The sequence below is a fragment of the Ylistrum balloti genome, unplaced genomic scaffold (assembly GCF_031769215.1).
Source record: "Ylistrum balloti isolate Yb309-2 unplaced genomic scaffold, AGI_CSIRO_Ybal_v1 Utg370728, whole genome shotgun sequence".
In the NCBI taxonomy this organism is placed as follows: domain Eukaryota; kingdom Metazoa; phylum Mollusca; class Bivalvia; order Pectinida; family Pectinidae; genus Ylistrum; species Ylistrum balloti.
The window spans coordinates 762,809-778,749 of record NW_026782431.1 but is presented as its reverse complement, the minus strand read 5'-3'; the positions used below and the strand labels follow the sequence as shown (position 1 = coordinate 778,749).

General features: G+C 37.2%; 1 protein-coding gene across 1 annotated transcript in view; it reads right to left on the bottom strand.

Moving 5' to 3' along the window:
- Nucleotides 1-15,633, bottom strand: part of LOC132557807 (uncharacterized) — a 58,250-nt gene extending 42,617 nt beyond the window's left edge. Inside the window, exon 1 of the mRNA XM_060222336.1 lies at nucleotides 15,066-15,633. Coding sequence (XP_060078319.1) covers nucleotides 15,066-15,633 — 568 coding nt within the window. The remainder of the gene's footprint in view (nucleotides 1-15,065) is intronic.
- Between the last annotated feature and the right edge of the window lie 308 nt (nucleotides 15,634-15,941).

Here is a 15,941-nt window from a genome sequence, read left to right as displayed (position 1 = left end):
AATTGTACACTATATATAGATATCTGTACCAGTATAATTGTACTCTATATATATAGATATCTGTAGCAGTATAATTGTACTCTCAACAGACTATATATAGTTATCTGTACCAGTATAATTGTACTGTCAACAGACTATATATATAGATGTCTGTACCAGTATAATTGTACTGTCAACAGACTATATATAGATATCTGTAGCAGTATAATTGTACTGTCAACAGACTATATATATATATATGTTCTGTACAGTATAATTGTACACTATATATAGATATCTGTACCAGTATAATTGTACATCTCTCTACCAGTATAATTGTATTCTCAGCAGACTATATATATCTATATATATATATATATATATATCAGTACCAGTAGCAGTATATATATAGTATCTCTCAATTGTACAGATATATATATAGTTATCTGTACCATATATATATATATATGTACAAATTGTACTATATATATAGATGTGTAATTGTACACTATATATATATTGTACTGTAATTGTACTATATATATAGATATCTGTAGCAGTATAATTGTACTATATATAGATATCAACAGACTATATATATAGATGTCTGTACCAGTATAATTGTACTATATATATAGTCAACAGACTATATATATAGATATCTGTAGCAGTATAATTATATATATATATATCAGTACTGTAATTGTACAATATATAGATATCAGACTATATATATAGATGTCTGTACCAGTATAATTATATATAGTACTGTCAACAGACTATATATAGATATCTGTAGCAGTATAATTGTACTATATATATAGATATCAGACTATATATATATATATGTTACAGTATAATTGTACACTATATATATAGATATCTGTACCAGTATAATTGTACTCTATATATAGACTATATATATATATATAGATATCAGTTACAGTATAATTGTACACTATATATATAGCTATCTCTACCAGTATAATTGTATTCTCAGCAGACTATATATATCGATATCTGTACCAGTATAATTGTACACTATATATATATATATATATCTGTACCAGTGTAATTGTACACTATATATATAGATATCAGTACCAGTGTAATTGTACACTATATATATATATATATCAGTACCAGTGTAATTGTACACTATATATATAGATATCTGTACCAGTGTAATTGTATACTATATATAGATATCTGTACCAGTGTAATTGTACATTATATATATATAGATATCTGTACCAGTATAATTGTACACTATATATATATATATGTCTTTACCAGTGTAATTGTATACTATATATATATAGATGTCTGTAGTACATTTACATGTTCAGACAGGTGTTGCTGAATTGTAATTTGTATGTGTTCTACATGCAAGGACTGATTTGATAGAAGATATGCAAATTTCATAATGTAATGCACCGAGTTGTCCCATTGATCAGCTGGGAAATATCTTTAGATAAGAAATTCCTTTAATCAAACAATATGAAATTATTGGAGCCTTTGCTGTTTTATCCTTTTATCTTTTTGTTACCTCCCTTTGTGATTTAGTTTTAAGGTTATCAGCCAGTTGCTGAATGTTGCTGGAGTTGTGAATCACAGTTGATTTTTCAAGATGTGTTATCAAGTTAAGTGAATCAGCATAACATCAAACTCCACATCAACATCTCATTTTTCTAACACAAAACATTTTACATATGAGAAAGTCACCTGATCTGTCACTTCAATTATTTACATATAACATTCACTGATTACATTTAACCCCAAAACAGGTTCAGGAGAACGACATAGGAATCCAACAATCGCCATGATTATGATATCATACGGCTTTGTTACCACAATCAGTACATAAGTAAGTGACCTGGTACTGTGACTGTCTCCATCAGTACAAGTGACCTGGTACTGTGACTGTCTCTATCAGTACAAGTGACCTAGGACTGACTGTCTCTATCAGTACAAGTGACCTAGGACTGTGACTGTCTCTATCAGTACAAGTGACCTAGGACTGTGACTGTCTCTATCAATACAAGTGACCTAGGACTGTGACTGTCTCTATCAGTACAAGTGACCTAGGACTGACTGTCTCTATCAGTACAAGTGACCTAGGACTATGACTGTCTCTATCAGTACAAGTGACCTAGGACTGTGACTGTCTCTATCAGTAGATGTGACCTAGGACTGACTGTCTCTATCAGTACAAGTGACCTAGGACTGTGACTGTCTCTATCAGTACAAGTGACCTAGGACTGATTGTCTCTATCAGTACAAGTGACCTAGGACTGTGACTGTCTCTATCAGTACAAGTGACCTAGGACTGTCACTGTCTCTATCAGTAAGAGTGACCTAGGACTGTGATTGTCTCTATCAGTACAAGTGACCTAGGACTGTGATTGTCTCTATCAGTAGATATGACCTAGGACTATCACTGTCTCTATCAGTACAAGTGACCTAGGACTGTGACTGTCTCTATCAGTACAAGTGACCTAGGACTGTGATTGTCTCTATCAGTAGATGTGACCTAGGACTGTGATTGTCTCTATCAGTACAAGTGACCTAGGACTGTGACTGTCTCTATCAGTACAAGTGACCTAAGACTGTGACTATCTCCATCAGTTCAAGTGACCTAGGACTGTGACTGTCTCTATCAGTACAAGTGACCTAGGACTGTGACTGTCTCTATCAGTACAAGTGACCTAGGACTGTGATTGTCTCTATCAGTACAAGTGACCTAGGACTGTGTGACCTAGGACTGTCACTGTCTCTATCAGTACAAGTGACCTAGGACTGTCACTGTCTCTATCAGTACAAGTGACCTAGGACTGTGACTGTCTCTATCAGTACAAGTGACCTAGGACTGTGACTGTCTCTATCAGTACAAGTGACCTAGGACTGTCACTGTCTCTATCAGTACAAGTGACCTAGGACTGTCACTGTCTCTATCAGTACAAGTGACCTAGGACTGTCACTGTCTCTATCAGTACAAGTGACCTAGGACTGTCACTGTCTCTATCAGTACAAGTGACCTAGGACTGTCACTGTCTCTATCAGTACAAGTGACCTAGGACTGTGACTGTCTCCATCAGTACAAGTGACCTAGGACTGTGACTGTCTCCATCAGTACAAGTGACCTAGGACTGTGACTGTCTCCATCAGTACAAGTGACATGGGACTGTCACTGTCTCTATCAGTACAAGTGACCTAGGACTGTCACTGTCTCTATCAGTACAAGTGACCTAGGACTGTCACTGTCTCTATCAGTACAAGTGACCTAGGACTGTCACTGTCTCTATCAGTACAAGTGACCTAGGACTGTCACTGTCTCTATCAGTACAAGTGACCTAGGACTGTCACTGTCTCTATCAGTACAAGTGACCTAGTACTGATTGTCTCTATCAGTACAAGTGACCTAGGACTGTGTCTCTATCAGTACAAGTGACCTTGGACTGTGACTGTCTCTATCAGTACAAGTGACCTAGGACTGTCACTGTCTCTATCAGTACAAGTGACCTAGGACTGATTGTCTCTATCAGTACAAGTGACCTAAGAGTGTGACTGTCTCTATCAGTACAAGTGACCTAGGACTGTCACTGTCTCTATCAGTACAAGTGACCTAGGACTGTGACTGTCTCTATCAGTACAAGTGACCTAGGACTGTGACTGTCTCTATCAGTACAAGTGACCTAGGACTGTCACTGTCTCTATCAGTACAAGTGACCTAGGACTGTCACTGTCTCTATCAGTACAAGTGACCTAGGACTGTCACTGTCTCTATCAGTACAAGTGACCTAGGACTGATTGTCTCTATCAGTACAAGTAACCTAGGACTGTGACTGTCTCTATCAGTACAAGTGACCTAGGACTGTGACTGTCTCTATCAGTACAAGTGACCTAGGACTGTGACTGTCTCTATCAGTATATGTGACCTAGGGTCATCATCAAATCTCTTACATAAAAGGTAAGGATATAACAAATTATCTCCCTTATCATTTTCTACTGATGCTTGTTAAGCTATTTCAAATGAAAAGGTGCAGTCAAATCTTTGAAAAAAGCCCCAGTATATTGGACCAATTTGACTCAATGACATATACTTTCCCACTGCACAATGTCCCTCTCACAGAAAGGATTTTAAACGGTCTTTGTCATCCTGGCATACTATCCGTTAATAGGATAATAATCTTCAATCATATATCTTTTGAAAAAATCTGAAAAAAATATTTTGAAATGACAACCATTTGTATGGACAAGGATGGGTAGTTAGACTGTATAATTAACAAGCAGTGACAATATCAAACCTGTATTGTTATCGTGTCACTTGCTGTTAAGTATGGTGTATAAAAAGCACCCTGTGACCTTTAGATAACTGAGTAACTGAAGACTTTTTTTTATACATGCAGCTGTACAAATTTGTAACTTGTAACATAAAAAATGTACAGATTTGGACAACGCTTGATACATTGGTCATAATTGCTTGATCTAAACAGACAAGGAAAGATCTAAAATATTTTCCCCAGGGGAATCAGACCTTTGAATTATACAAAATTAAATCCCCTCAATTCCATGACGCTTCAGACCAAAACTGCTCAAAATCAACTAACCTTTATCATAACAGAAGACAGACATCCTCTATTACACCTACTTGACCCTGCCCATCAGACCCCAGGGAGTCTGATCCTCCAGGTCATTCCAGGTCAATGTGGAATATCATGTATTCCACACTGATATTAAATTGACTCCCCTTTACCAATAATGATTCAGATCAAATGAAGACAAAATACTATCATTCTTAAAGAAGGAGGATCTAAATTAACTGGCCTTATTTGCCCTATTGAGACCCATCCACTCACCTCAGGGAACCAAGACCTACTTTTTATACTAAACTGATTTTTTTTCACCTAAGGATGCTTTAGAACATAAATGGACAGAATCCTTATATTCCTACAGAAGAAGAAAGATTTTAAAGAATTTTCTCTATTTTCCCTATTGGGCCCGGCTCCTCCCACAAGTGGGCTCCATGACCCAGAGTTTCCCTATTGGGCCCAGCTCCTCCCACAAGTGGGCTCCATGACCCAGAGTTTCCCTATTGGGCCCAGCTCCTCCCACAAGTGGGCTCCATGACCCAGAGTTTATACAAAATTGGTTTCCCTTCATCAAAGAATGCTTAGACCATATTTGGGCAAAATTCAATAATTCTTTCAAGAGAAGTAGGATTTCAAAAAATGTGCTCCTTTTTCATTGTTGGATCCAGCCCTTAATCCCTTGGGTCCAAGACCTCAACCCTTTATACCAAACTGATTCCGTTTCACCCAATGATGTTTCTGACCAAATTTGGACAAATTTTCCAATCATTCCTACATAAGGAGAAGGATATTGAACTGGTAAAATTTGTTTTGGTCCAGCCCCTCAGGCCCTCTTATATAAGTATATATAAAAAAATATTTGTTTCCTTCTCTTGATGGATGCTTATGACCAAAAATTGTTCAAAACCTGCTTTGTCCTTTGAACCAGGTGAGCTAACAAAAACAGAAGATATCCTAGAGAGATCTAGGTACCCACCAGCATGTGTGATCTTCAATGGTTGTAGTGTACATGTGTTTGACTTATATCAAATGTTTGAAATATTTCCTGCATATTTTTCTCTTTGTCTTTTAAAGTGGTGAACTTAATCATCAATCAGTCTCAACACTACAGCATAACTCAACTAAGGATAAAAAGTTTGTACAGATGAAATATAGGAATTATCAATCCAGGAGATCTCGAGATGTGAAAATTCCAGATGGCCATATAATATGGCCATTTTGTTTTTACAATCAAGCAGTTTCAAATCAAACGCTTCAAATGAGTCTAATCGAATGCTTCAGATGGGTTTTATCTGAGAAATAGCAAACTTTGAGTTTATCGAATTCTAAGACCATCTATTTGCATTTAGCTTTTGTTTTAAATTAAATCAACTGAACTGTGCTCTCAGATAATATACAAGAGATATCCCATCGAAAATGTAGAAATTAAAGATGTCCTCAAATAGTGCATGTATCCATTTGAAAAATAGATCTCAAGTGCAGAAAGAGTGGATCAAAATCTTAATGACAGTGTTTGGGGCAAAATTTATAAAACGGGTCAAAAACCAAAATATCAATCACATTAACCAACTCTCCTCAGTAGTGTGTAAGGAAAGACAGTGAAATTGTGTCATTTTGTCAATAATTTGTCCATAGACAGATAGACGGACGGACAGATGGACATCAATTGGTCCATTTAGACCAGATGGATTAACAAGACAAATTATAATGCTGATTTAGTGCAATTCTGTCAGTCAGAATGCATGCCTATAATATCCCTAAAGCTACGATACTCACCACACTCCACGTCCCATGACATCACTTAACAGGATTTCTAGAGAATATTTCTTATAACTCAGGAATTTTATAAAAAGACACAGAAGTACAGCAAGTGCACAAGAGTTTAAAAGCTGTGATGTCTAGGGTTAAAATCTGATATAAGTACACAAGGATCAAACTGTCACATAGTGTTTCATCTACTGTTTACCCCACACTGTCGACACACATTCCTTAACACATATTATATTAGGGTTTAAAAGATTGCTTTCAGGGTGACCTCAGTATTCACAGTTTTATGAAAATAATCCTGTTCTAAATTTATTCATCCTACCTATCACAGTACATGAAAAAATCTCAAACAAATTAATGATTTTACCTTTGGCCAAGATAAGATCACAGTGACCTAATTCCCACATTGTCTGTTGAAGACACATGTATTTTCCACTTCCCCATGCATGCTCCCACACAAATACCATGACCCAGAACCAACTAATTATTCAGAAGTCATATAAATATCTTAAAACAGTTGACTACTGAAACCTTGAAAGTCAGTCAAGGCTATTCATTTAAACAAATTTTGATAGCCCTTCAGCCCTGTTTGCTACAAGTCAAACATCTCAAGGCCTTATGAATTACTAAGGAGGTCATATGAAGATTTTAACACATTTGACTCTGTGACCTGGGTCAAGGTCATTCATTTAAACAAAATTGGAAGCCAGTAAGCTAAAAGCAAAATATGATAATGCTGGGCATCCTGCTTATTGAAAAGAGGTTGTTAAAACTTCTCAGACATTATCACTTGTCTTAGAAAATGACATTAAAAAGATATGTCCTTGCAAATGGTTCAAGGTCATTCATATGAACAAACTTGGTAGCCCTTATCTTAGTATGCTACAGGCCCAATATCAGTATCCCAGGCCTTTTATTATTGAAAAAAAGACACTTGAATTGATGAACAAATTTAATCCATGTGTCTTACCATAGAGTGTATGATACAGTAACCTAACAAATTTAATCCATGTGTCTTACCATAGAGTGGCACTGCTGTGATACAGTAACCTGACAAATTTAATCCATGTGTCTTACCATAGAGTGGCACTGCTGTGATACAGTAACCTAACAAATTTAATCCATGTGTCTTACCATAGGGTGGCACTGCTATGATACAGTAACCAAACAAATGTAATCCATGTGTCTTACCATAGGGTGGCACTGCTATGATACAGTAACCTAACAAATTTAATCCATGTGTCTTACCATAGAGTGGCACTGCTATGATACAGTAACCTAACAAATTTAATCCATGTGTCTTACCATAGAGTGGCACTGCTATGATACAGTAACCTAACAAATTTAATCCATGTGTCTTACCATAGAGTGGCACTGCTATGATACAGTAACCTAACAAATTTAATCCATGTGTCTTACCATAGAGTGGCACTGCTATGATACAGTAACCTAACAAATTTAATCCATGTGTCTTACCATAGAGTGGCACTGCTATGATACAGTAACCTAACAAATTTAATCCATGTGTCTTACCATAGAGTGGCACTGCTAGACACAGTAACATAACAAATTTAATCCATGTGTCTTACCATAGAGTGGCACTGCTATGATACAGTAACCTAACAAATTTAATCCATGTGTCTTACCATAGGGTGGCACTGCTATGATACAGTAACCTAACAAATTTAATCCATGTGACTTACCATAGAGTGGCACTGCTATGATACAGTAACCTAACAAATTTAATCCATGTGTCTTACCATAGGGTGGCACTGCTATGATACAGTAACCTAACAAATTTAATCCATGTGTCTTACCATAGAGTGGCACTGCTATGATACAGTAACCTAACAAATTTAATCCATGTGTCTTACCATAGAGTGTATGATACAGTAACCTAACAAATTTAATCCATGTGTCTTACCATAGGGTGGCACTGCTATGATACAGTAACCTAACAAATTTAATCCATGTGTCTTACCATAGAGTGTATGATACAGTAAACTAACAAATTTAATCCATGTGTCTTACCATAGTGTGTGATACAGTAACCTAACAAATTTAATCCATGTGTCTTACCATAGAGTGGCACTGCTATGATACAGTTACCTAACAAATTTAATCCATGTGTCTTACCATAGAGTGGCACTTCTATGATACAGTAACCTAACAAATTTAATCCATGTGTCTTACCATAGAGTGTATGATACAGTAACCTAACAAATCTAATCCATGTGTCTTACCATAGAGTGGCACTGCTATGATACAGTAACCTAACAAATTTAATCCATGTGTCTTACCATAGAGTGGCACTGCTATGATACAGTAACCTAACAAATTTAATCCATGTGTCTTACCATAGAGTGGCACTTCTATGATACAGTAACCTGACAAATTTAATCCATGTGTCTTACCATAGAGTGTATGATACAGTAACCTAACAAATTTAATCCATGTGTCTTACCATAGAGTGGCACTGCTGTGATACAGTAACCTGACAAATTTAATCCATGTGTCTTACCATAGAGTGGCACTGCTGTGATACAGTAACCTAACAAATTTAATCCATGTGTCTTACCATAGAGTGGCACTGCTATGATACAGTAACCTAACAAATTTAATCCATGTGTCTTACCATAGAGTGGCACTGCTGTGATACAGTAACCTGACAAATTTAATCCATGTGTCTTACCATAGAGTGGCACTGCTGTGATACAGTAACCTAACAAATTTAATCCATGTGTCTTACCATAGAGTGGCACTGCTGTGATACAGTTACCTAAGTCAGTTGTGAATTAAAAGCTAATGAACTGTCAATGGTTTAGAGATATTACAAGTATAGTAAACAAGTTTTAGCAAGATGAATATTGAAGGTGATATATCTCTGGGCATTAATAAAGGCGAATTTGACATGAAGTGCTTTAATGTGCTTTATTGAATTCATCTTTATCCAGTTGACATTCATAATGACAATGACTGGCAACTGGAAGCATTTCTAAATCATTTCTAAGATATTTTCTTACAAATATGGAAGATATTTTACATTTGTTAGCTAAGTGAAACAGCCTTTTTATTGATTGTAAATTTAGGCAAAATATATATCATTATTTCAGGAAATTATTTTTAGCAAACTTGTCTGTCATTTAATATGCCTTGACTTCAATGTGTTCTGTTAGGGTTCATGTTTGCTAACTGTAAAAGTCAACACCATCAGTTCATGTTTGCTAACTGTAAAAGTCAACACCATCAGTTCATGTTTGCTAACTGTAAAAGTCAACACCATGTGTTCATGTTTGCTAACTGTAAAAGTCAACACCATCAGTTAATGTTTGCTAACTGTCAAAAGTCAATACCATGAGTTCATGTTTGCTAACTGTAAAAGTCAACACCATCAGTTCATGTTTGCTAACTGTAAAAGTCAACACCATGTGTTCATGTTTGCTAACTGTAAAAGTCAACACCATGTGTTCATGTTTGATAACTGTAAAAGTCAACACCATGTGTTCATGTTTGCTAACTGTAAAAGTCAACACCATCAGTTAATGTTTGCTAACTGTAAAAGTCAACACCATGTGTTCATGTTTGCTAACTGTAAAAGTCAACACTATGTGTTCATGTTTGATAACTGTAAAAGTCAACACCATGTGTTCATGTTTGCTAACTGTAAAAGTCAACACCATGTGTTCATGTTTGCTAACTGTAAAAGTCAACACCATGTGTTCATGTTTGCTAACTGTAAAAGTCAATACCATGAGTTCATGTTTGCTAACTGTAAAAGTCTGTGTTCAAAAAAAGTCAACACCATGAGTTCATGTTTGCTAATGTTTGTGTTCTAACTGTAAAAGTCAACACCATGTGTTCATGTTTGCTAACTGTAAAAGTCAACACCATGTGTTCATGTTTGCTAACTGTAAAAGTCAACACCATGTGTTCATGTTTGATAACTGTAAAAGTCAACACCATGTGTTCATGTTTGCTAACTGTAAAAGTCAACACCATCAGTTAATGTTTGCTAACTGTAAAAGTCAACACCATGTGTTCATGTTTGCTAACTGTAAAAGTCAACACCACGTGTTCATGTTTGCTAACTGTAAAAGTCAACACCATGTGTTCATGTTTGCTAACTGTAAAAGTCAACACCATCAGTTCATGTTTGCTAACTGTAAAAGTCAACACCATGTGTTCATGTTTGCTAACTGTAAAAGTCAACACCATGTGTTCATGTTTGCTAACTGTAAAAGTCAACCCCAGTGTGAGTATTTGAGTATCATTCCATCAAAGTGGTGATTTCTATGAACTGTAAGTAAATTACACAGGTGAAATTTAACAGGGGTCTGGCATTTGACCCCCCACCCTCCCCCCCGTTGTAGATTTAAGTCAAATAGACATCAGGTGTAGGCACAACACAAAGCAGTCCCCCCCTGCCCCGTTGTAGATTTAAGTCAAGTTAAATAAGTCAAGGTGTGTGTGTTGTAGGATAATTGACAAATCATGATGCTGACATTTCACTGAATAACTACCTGTATTGCACACATTTCATCAGAATACCTAGCTTCTTAGTATAAAGTAGTCATTGAAGTCTAAGCAAGTAACAGAGAGTTCCACAGAGAACATATGGGCGAACCCCCTCCCTATCTATCACTACAAATTAACCCCCTCACTATATAAACACATACATTAAACCCCTCCCTATATATACACACAAATTACCCCCTCACTATATAAACACATACATTAAACCCCTCCCTATATATACACACAAATTACCCCCTCACTATATATATATAATACCAAAATAACCCCCTCCCTATATATACAAACAACCCCTTCCCTTATATACACACAAATTAAATCACATACATTAAACCCCTCCCTATATATACACACAAATAACCCCCTCCCAATATTTACAAAAATCCTCCTAATTCATTACACCCTAAAAACCCCCTTTAAATATATATATCTAAATAACCCCCTCCTAACACAAAAAGGAACCATTTCCTATATATAAACCAAAATTACCCCTCCCTCTTTATATACACATATTACAACCCTTCCTATATGTACACACAAATAACCCCTTCCCTATAGATACACACAAATAACCAGGGCTCTCACACACAAATAACCCATCCCTACAGATACACACAAATAACCCATCCCTACAGATACACACAAATAACCCCCTCCCAATATTTACAAAAATCCTCCTAATTCATTACACCCTAAAAACCCCCTTTAAATATATATTTTGCATTGGAAATGGGGCCGATATAATCTAGCAGATCAAGAGCCCTGCATACAAATAACCCCCTCCCTATATATACACACAAATTACCCCCTCACTATATATATACCAAAATAACCCCCTCCCAATATATTCAAATAACCCCCTCCAAATATATACAAATAACCCCCTCTCAATATATACAAATTACCCCCTCCCAATATATATAGATTAACCTCTCCCTATTTATATACAAATAACCCCCTCCCAATATATACAAATTACCCCCTCCCAATATATATAGATTAACCTCTCCCTATTTATATACAAATAACCCCCTCTCAATATATACAAATTACCCCCTCCCAATATATATAGATTAACCTCTCCCTATTTATATACAAATAACCCCCTCCCAATATATACAAATTACCCCCTCCCAATATATATATACATTAACCTCTCCTTATATATATATACAAAATAACCCCCTCCCAATATATACAAATTACCCCCTCCCAATATATATAGATAAACCTCTCCCTATATATACAAATAACCCCTCCCAATATATACAAATTACCCCCTCCCAATATATATAGATTAACCTCTCCCTATTTATATACAAATAACCCCCTCTCAATATATACAAATAACCCCCTCCCTATAGATACACAGATGACCCCCCCCCCTATAGATACTCACATATGATCCCCTATAGATACACACAAATAACCCCCTCCCTATATATACACAGATGACCCCCTCCCCCTGTAGATATACACAAATGACCCCCTATAGATACACAAATAACCCCCCCATAGATACTCACAAATGATCCCCTATAGATACACACAAATAACCCCCTCCCTATAGATACACAGATGACCCCCTCCCCCTGTAGATATACACAAATGACCCCCTATAGATACACAAATAACCCCCCCATAGATACTCACAAATGATCCCCTATATATTCACACAAATAACCCCCTTTAGATACACACAAATGACCCCCCTATGGATACACAAATAACCCCCTATAGATACACACAAATGACACCCTATAGATACACACAAATTACCCCCTACAGATACACACAAATAACCCCCCATAGATACTCACAAATGATCCCCTATATATACACACAAATAACCCCCTTTAGATACACACAAATGACCCCCCCCTATGGATACACAAATAACCCCCTATAGATACACACAAATAACCCCCTACAGATACACACAAATGACCCCCCCCTATAGATACACACAAATTACCCCCCTATAGATACACACAAATAACCCCCCTATAGATACATACACATTACCCCCTATATATAAACACAAATAACCCCCTACAGATACACCCAAATGACCCCCCTATAGATACACACAAATTACCCCCCTATAGATACACACAAATAACCCCCCTATATATACACACACATTACCCCCTATATATAAACACAAATAACCCCCCTATAGATACACACAAATAACCCCCTACAGATACACCCAAATGACCACCCTATAGATACACACAAATTACCCCCCTATAGATACACACAAATAACCCCCCTATAGATACACACACATTACCCCCTATATATAAACACAAATAACCCCCCTATAGATACACACAAATAACCCCCTACAGATACACCCAAATGACCCCCCTATAGATACACACAAATTACCCCCCTATAGATACACACAAATAACCCCTCTATAGATACACACACATTACCCCCTATAGATAAACACAAATAACCCCTCTATAGATACACACACATTACCCCCTATATATAAACACAAATGAACCCCTTTAGATACACACAAATGACCCCCCTATAGATACACACAAATGACCCCCTACAGTTACACACAATTGACCCCCCTGTAGATACACAAATTACCCCCCCCCCCTATAGATACACACAAATTACCCCCTATAGATACACATAAATGACCCCCTAAAGATACACACAAATGACCCCCCCTATAGATACACAAATTACCCCCCTATAGATACACACAAATTACCCCCAATAGATACACACAAATTACTCCCTATAGAAACACACAAATGACCCCCTATAGATACACATAAATGACTCCCCTATAGATACTCACAAATTACCCCCTGTAGATACACACAAATGACCACCCTATAGATACACACACAAATGACCCCCTATAGATACACATAAATGACTCCCCTATAGATACTCACAAATTACCCCCTGTAGATACACACAAATGACCACCCTATAGATACACAAAAAAATGACCCCCTACAGATATACACAAATGACCGCCTATAGATACACACAAATTAACCCCTATAGATACACACAAATTAACCCCTATAGATACTCACAAATTAACCCCTATAGATACACACAAATGACCCCCTATAGATACACACAAATGACCCCCTATAGATACACACAAATTACCCCCTACAGATACACACAAATGACCCCCCTATAGATACACACAAATGCCCCCCCTATAGATACACACAAATGACCCCCTATAGATACACACAAATGACCCCCTATAGATACACATAAATAACCCCCTATAGATACACACAAATGACCCCCTATAGATACACACAAATGACCCCCTATAGATACACACACATTACCCCCTATATATAAACACAAATGACCCCCTATAGATACACACAAATGACCCCCCCTACAGATACACACAAAGAACCCCTATAGATACACACAAATGACCCCTATAGATACTCACAAATGACCCCCCCCTATAGATACACACAAATGACCCCCTATAGATACACACAAATGACCCCCCTATAGATACACATAAATGACCCCCTACAGATACACACAAATGACTCCTCTATAGATACACACACATTACCCCCTATATATAAACACAAATGACCCCCCCTATAAATACACACAAATGACCCCCCTATAGATACACACAAATTACCCCCTCTAGATACACACAAATGACCCCCCCCTATAGATACACACACATTACCCCCTATATATAAACACAAATGACCCCCCCAATAAATACACACAAATGACCCCCCTATAGATACACACAAATTACCCCCTATAGATACACACAAATAACCCCCCTATAGATACACACAAATTACCCCCCCTATAGATACACACAAATTACCCCCTATAGATACACACAAATGACCCCCCTATAGATACACACACATTACCCCCTATATATAAACACAAATGACCCCCTATAGATACACACAAATGACTCCCTCTCTATATATACAGTTTACCCATTCTCTATATGTACACATCTATTAATCCTCTAATTATAAACACAAATCATGCTACCTTAAGTATAAACATCAACAAATCTATAAATATCTTCAGTGTTTACTAATGTAGGTTCTATACCTGATAACAATGATCCAAGGCTAGGTAAAATAAGACAACAGGTAGATTGTCAGTACGTACAGGTAAACTTATACTACTTACCTGTATGTATCCGGTGATGCTGATGAAGATGGGACAACTGCTTGAAGGATCTCTCACAGAACTTACAGTGATATTTTCGTACATTCGTGTGGACTAGATTATGCTGTGTCAATTGTTGGCGACTTTTGAACCCCTTGTAACAGTGAGGACAAAGGTGACGACGGTCAGGGTTCACCAGTGATGACATATCCTTTGGCGAAAGTTGACCTGTTGATCCCGGATGACCAGAAGACCCGTTTTGTTTTGGCATAGTTTCGGTTTTTATTTTTTTGTTGGTCATCTTGTTGTTTGACCCGCCGCCTGGGTCGGAGATTTGTGGAGGGGTCTCCGTCAGTGGGACGTCCACCCCCGAGACAAGGTCTGTCGTTCCATGACGAGGTATTGGTGATGGGAGTGGATGGTGTGGGTAGTGGTGATGGTGATGATGGTCCGGCGGTGTAGGTGTCCCGAGTGGACTGACCGGTAGGTGACCAGAAGCTTCCATCCCTGGTGGCCCTCCATTCTCCCTGTTGTTGGAAAGTAGCCAGTAAGTAAGACAAAGTTTGAAATTCTGGTACCACGGATCCATACTTACTCAACATGTTAAAACAACACCAAGAGTCATTCACAGTCAATATATTGATTGAAACTTCAAACAAATGTTTGATTTTTCTTAAAAAGTTTTGCCTAATGATGCCAATGATGTATACAACGACAATTTAGAAAAAATTCTATCAACTTGGACTTAAAGCTTAACGCAGGTCGTCAACAAGCATGTCCCATCTCAGTTCCGACTCAAATAAAGAGGGCTTTTGAAACTCCGATATGTAACAACAGTTGAGCACATCCGTGGTTTGGATCACCTACAGAAAAATAGGTAACAGTTAAAAACCCTTC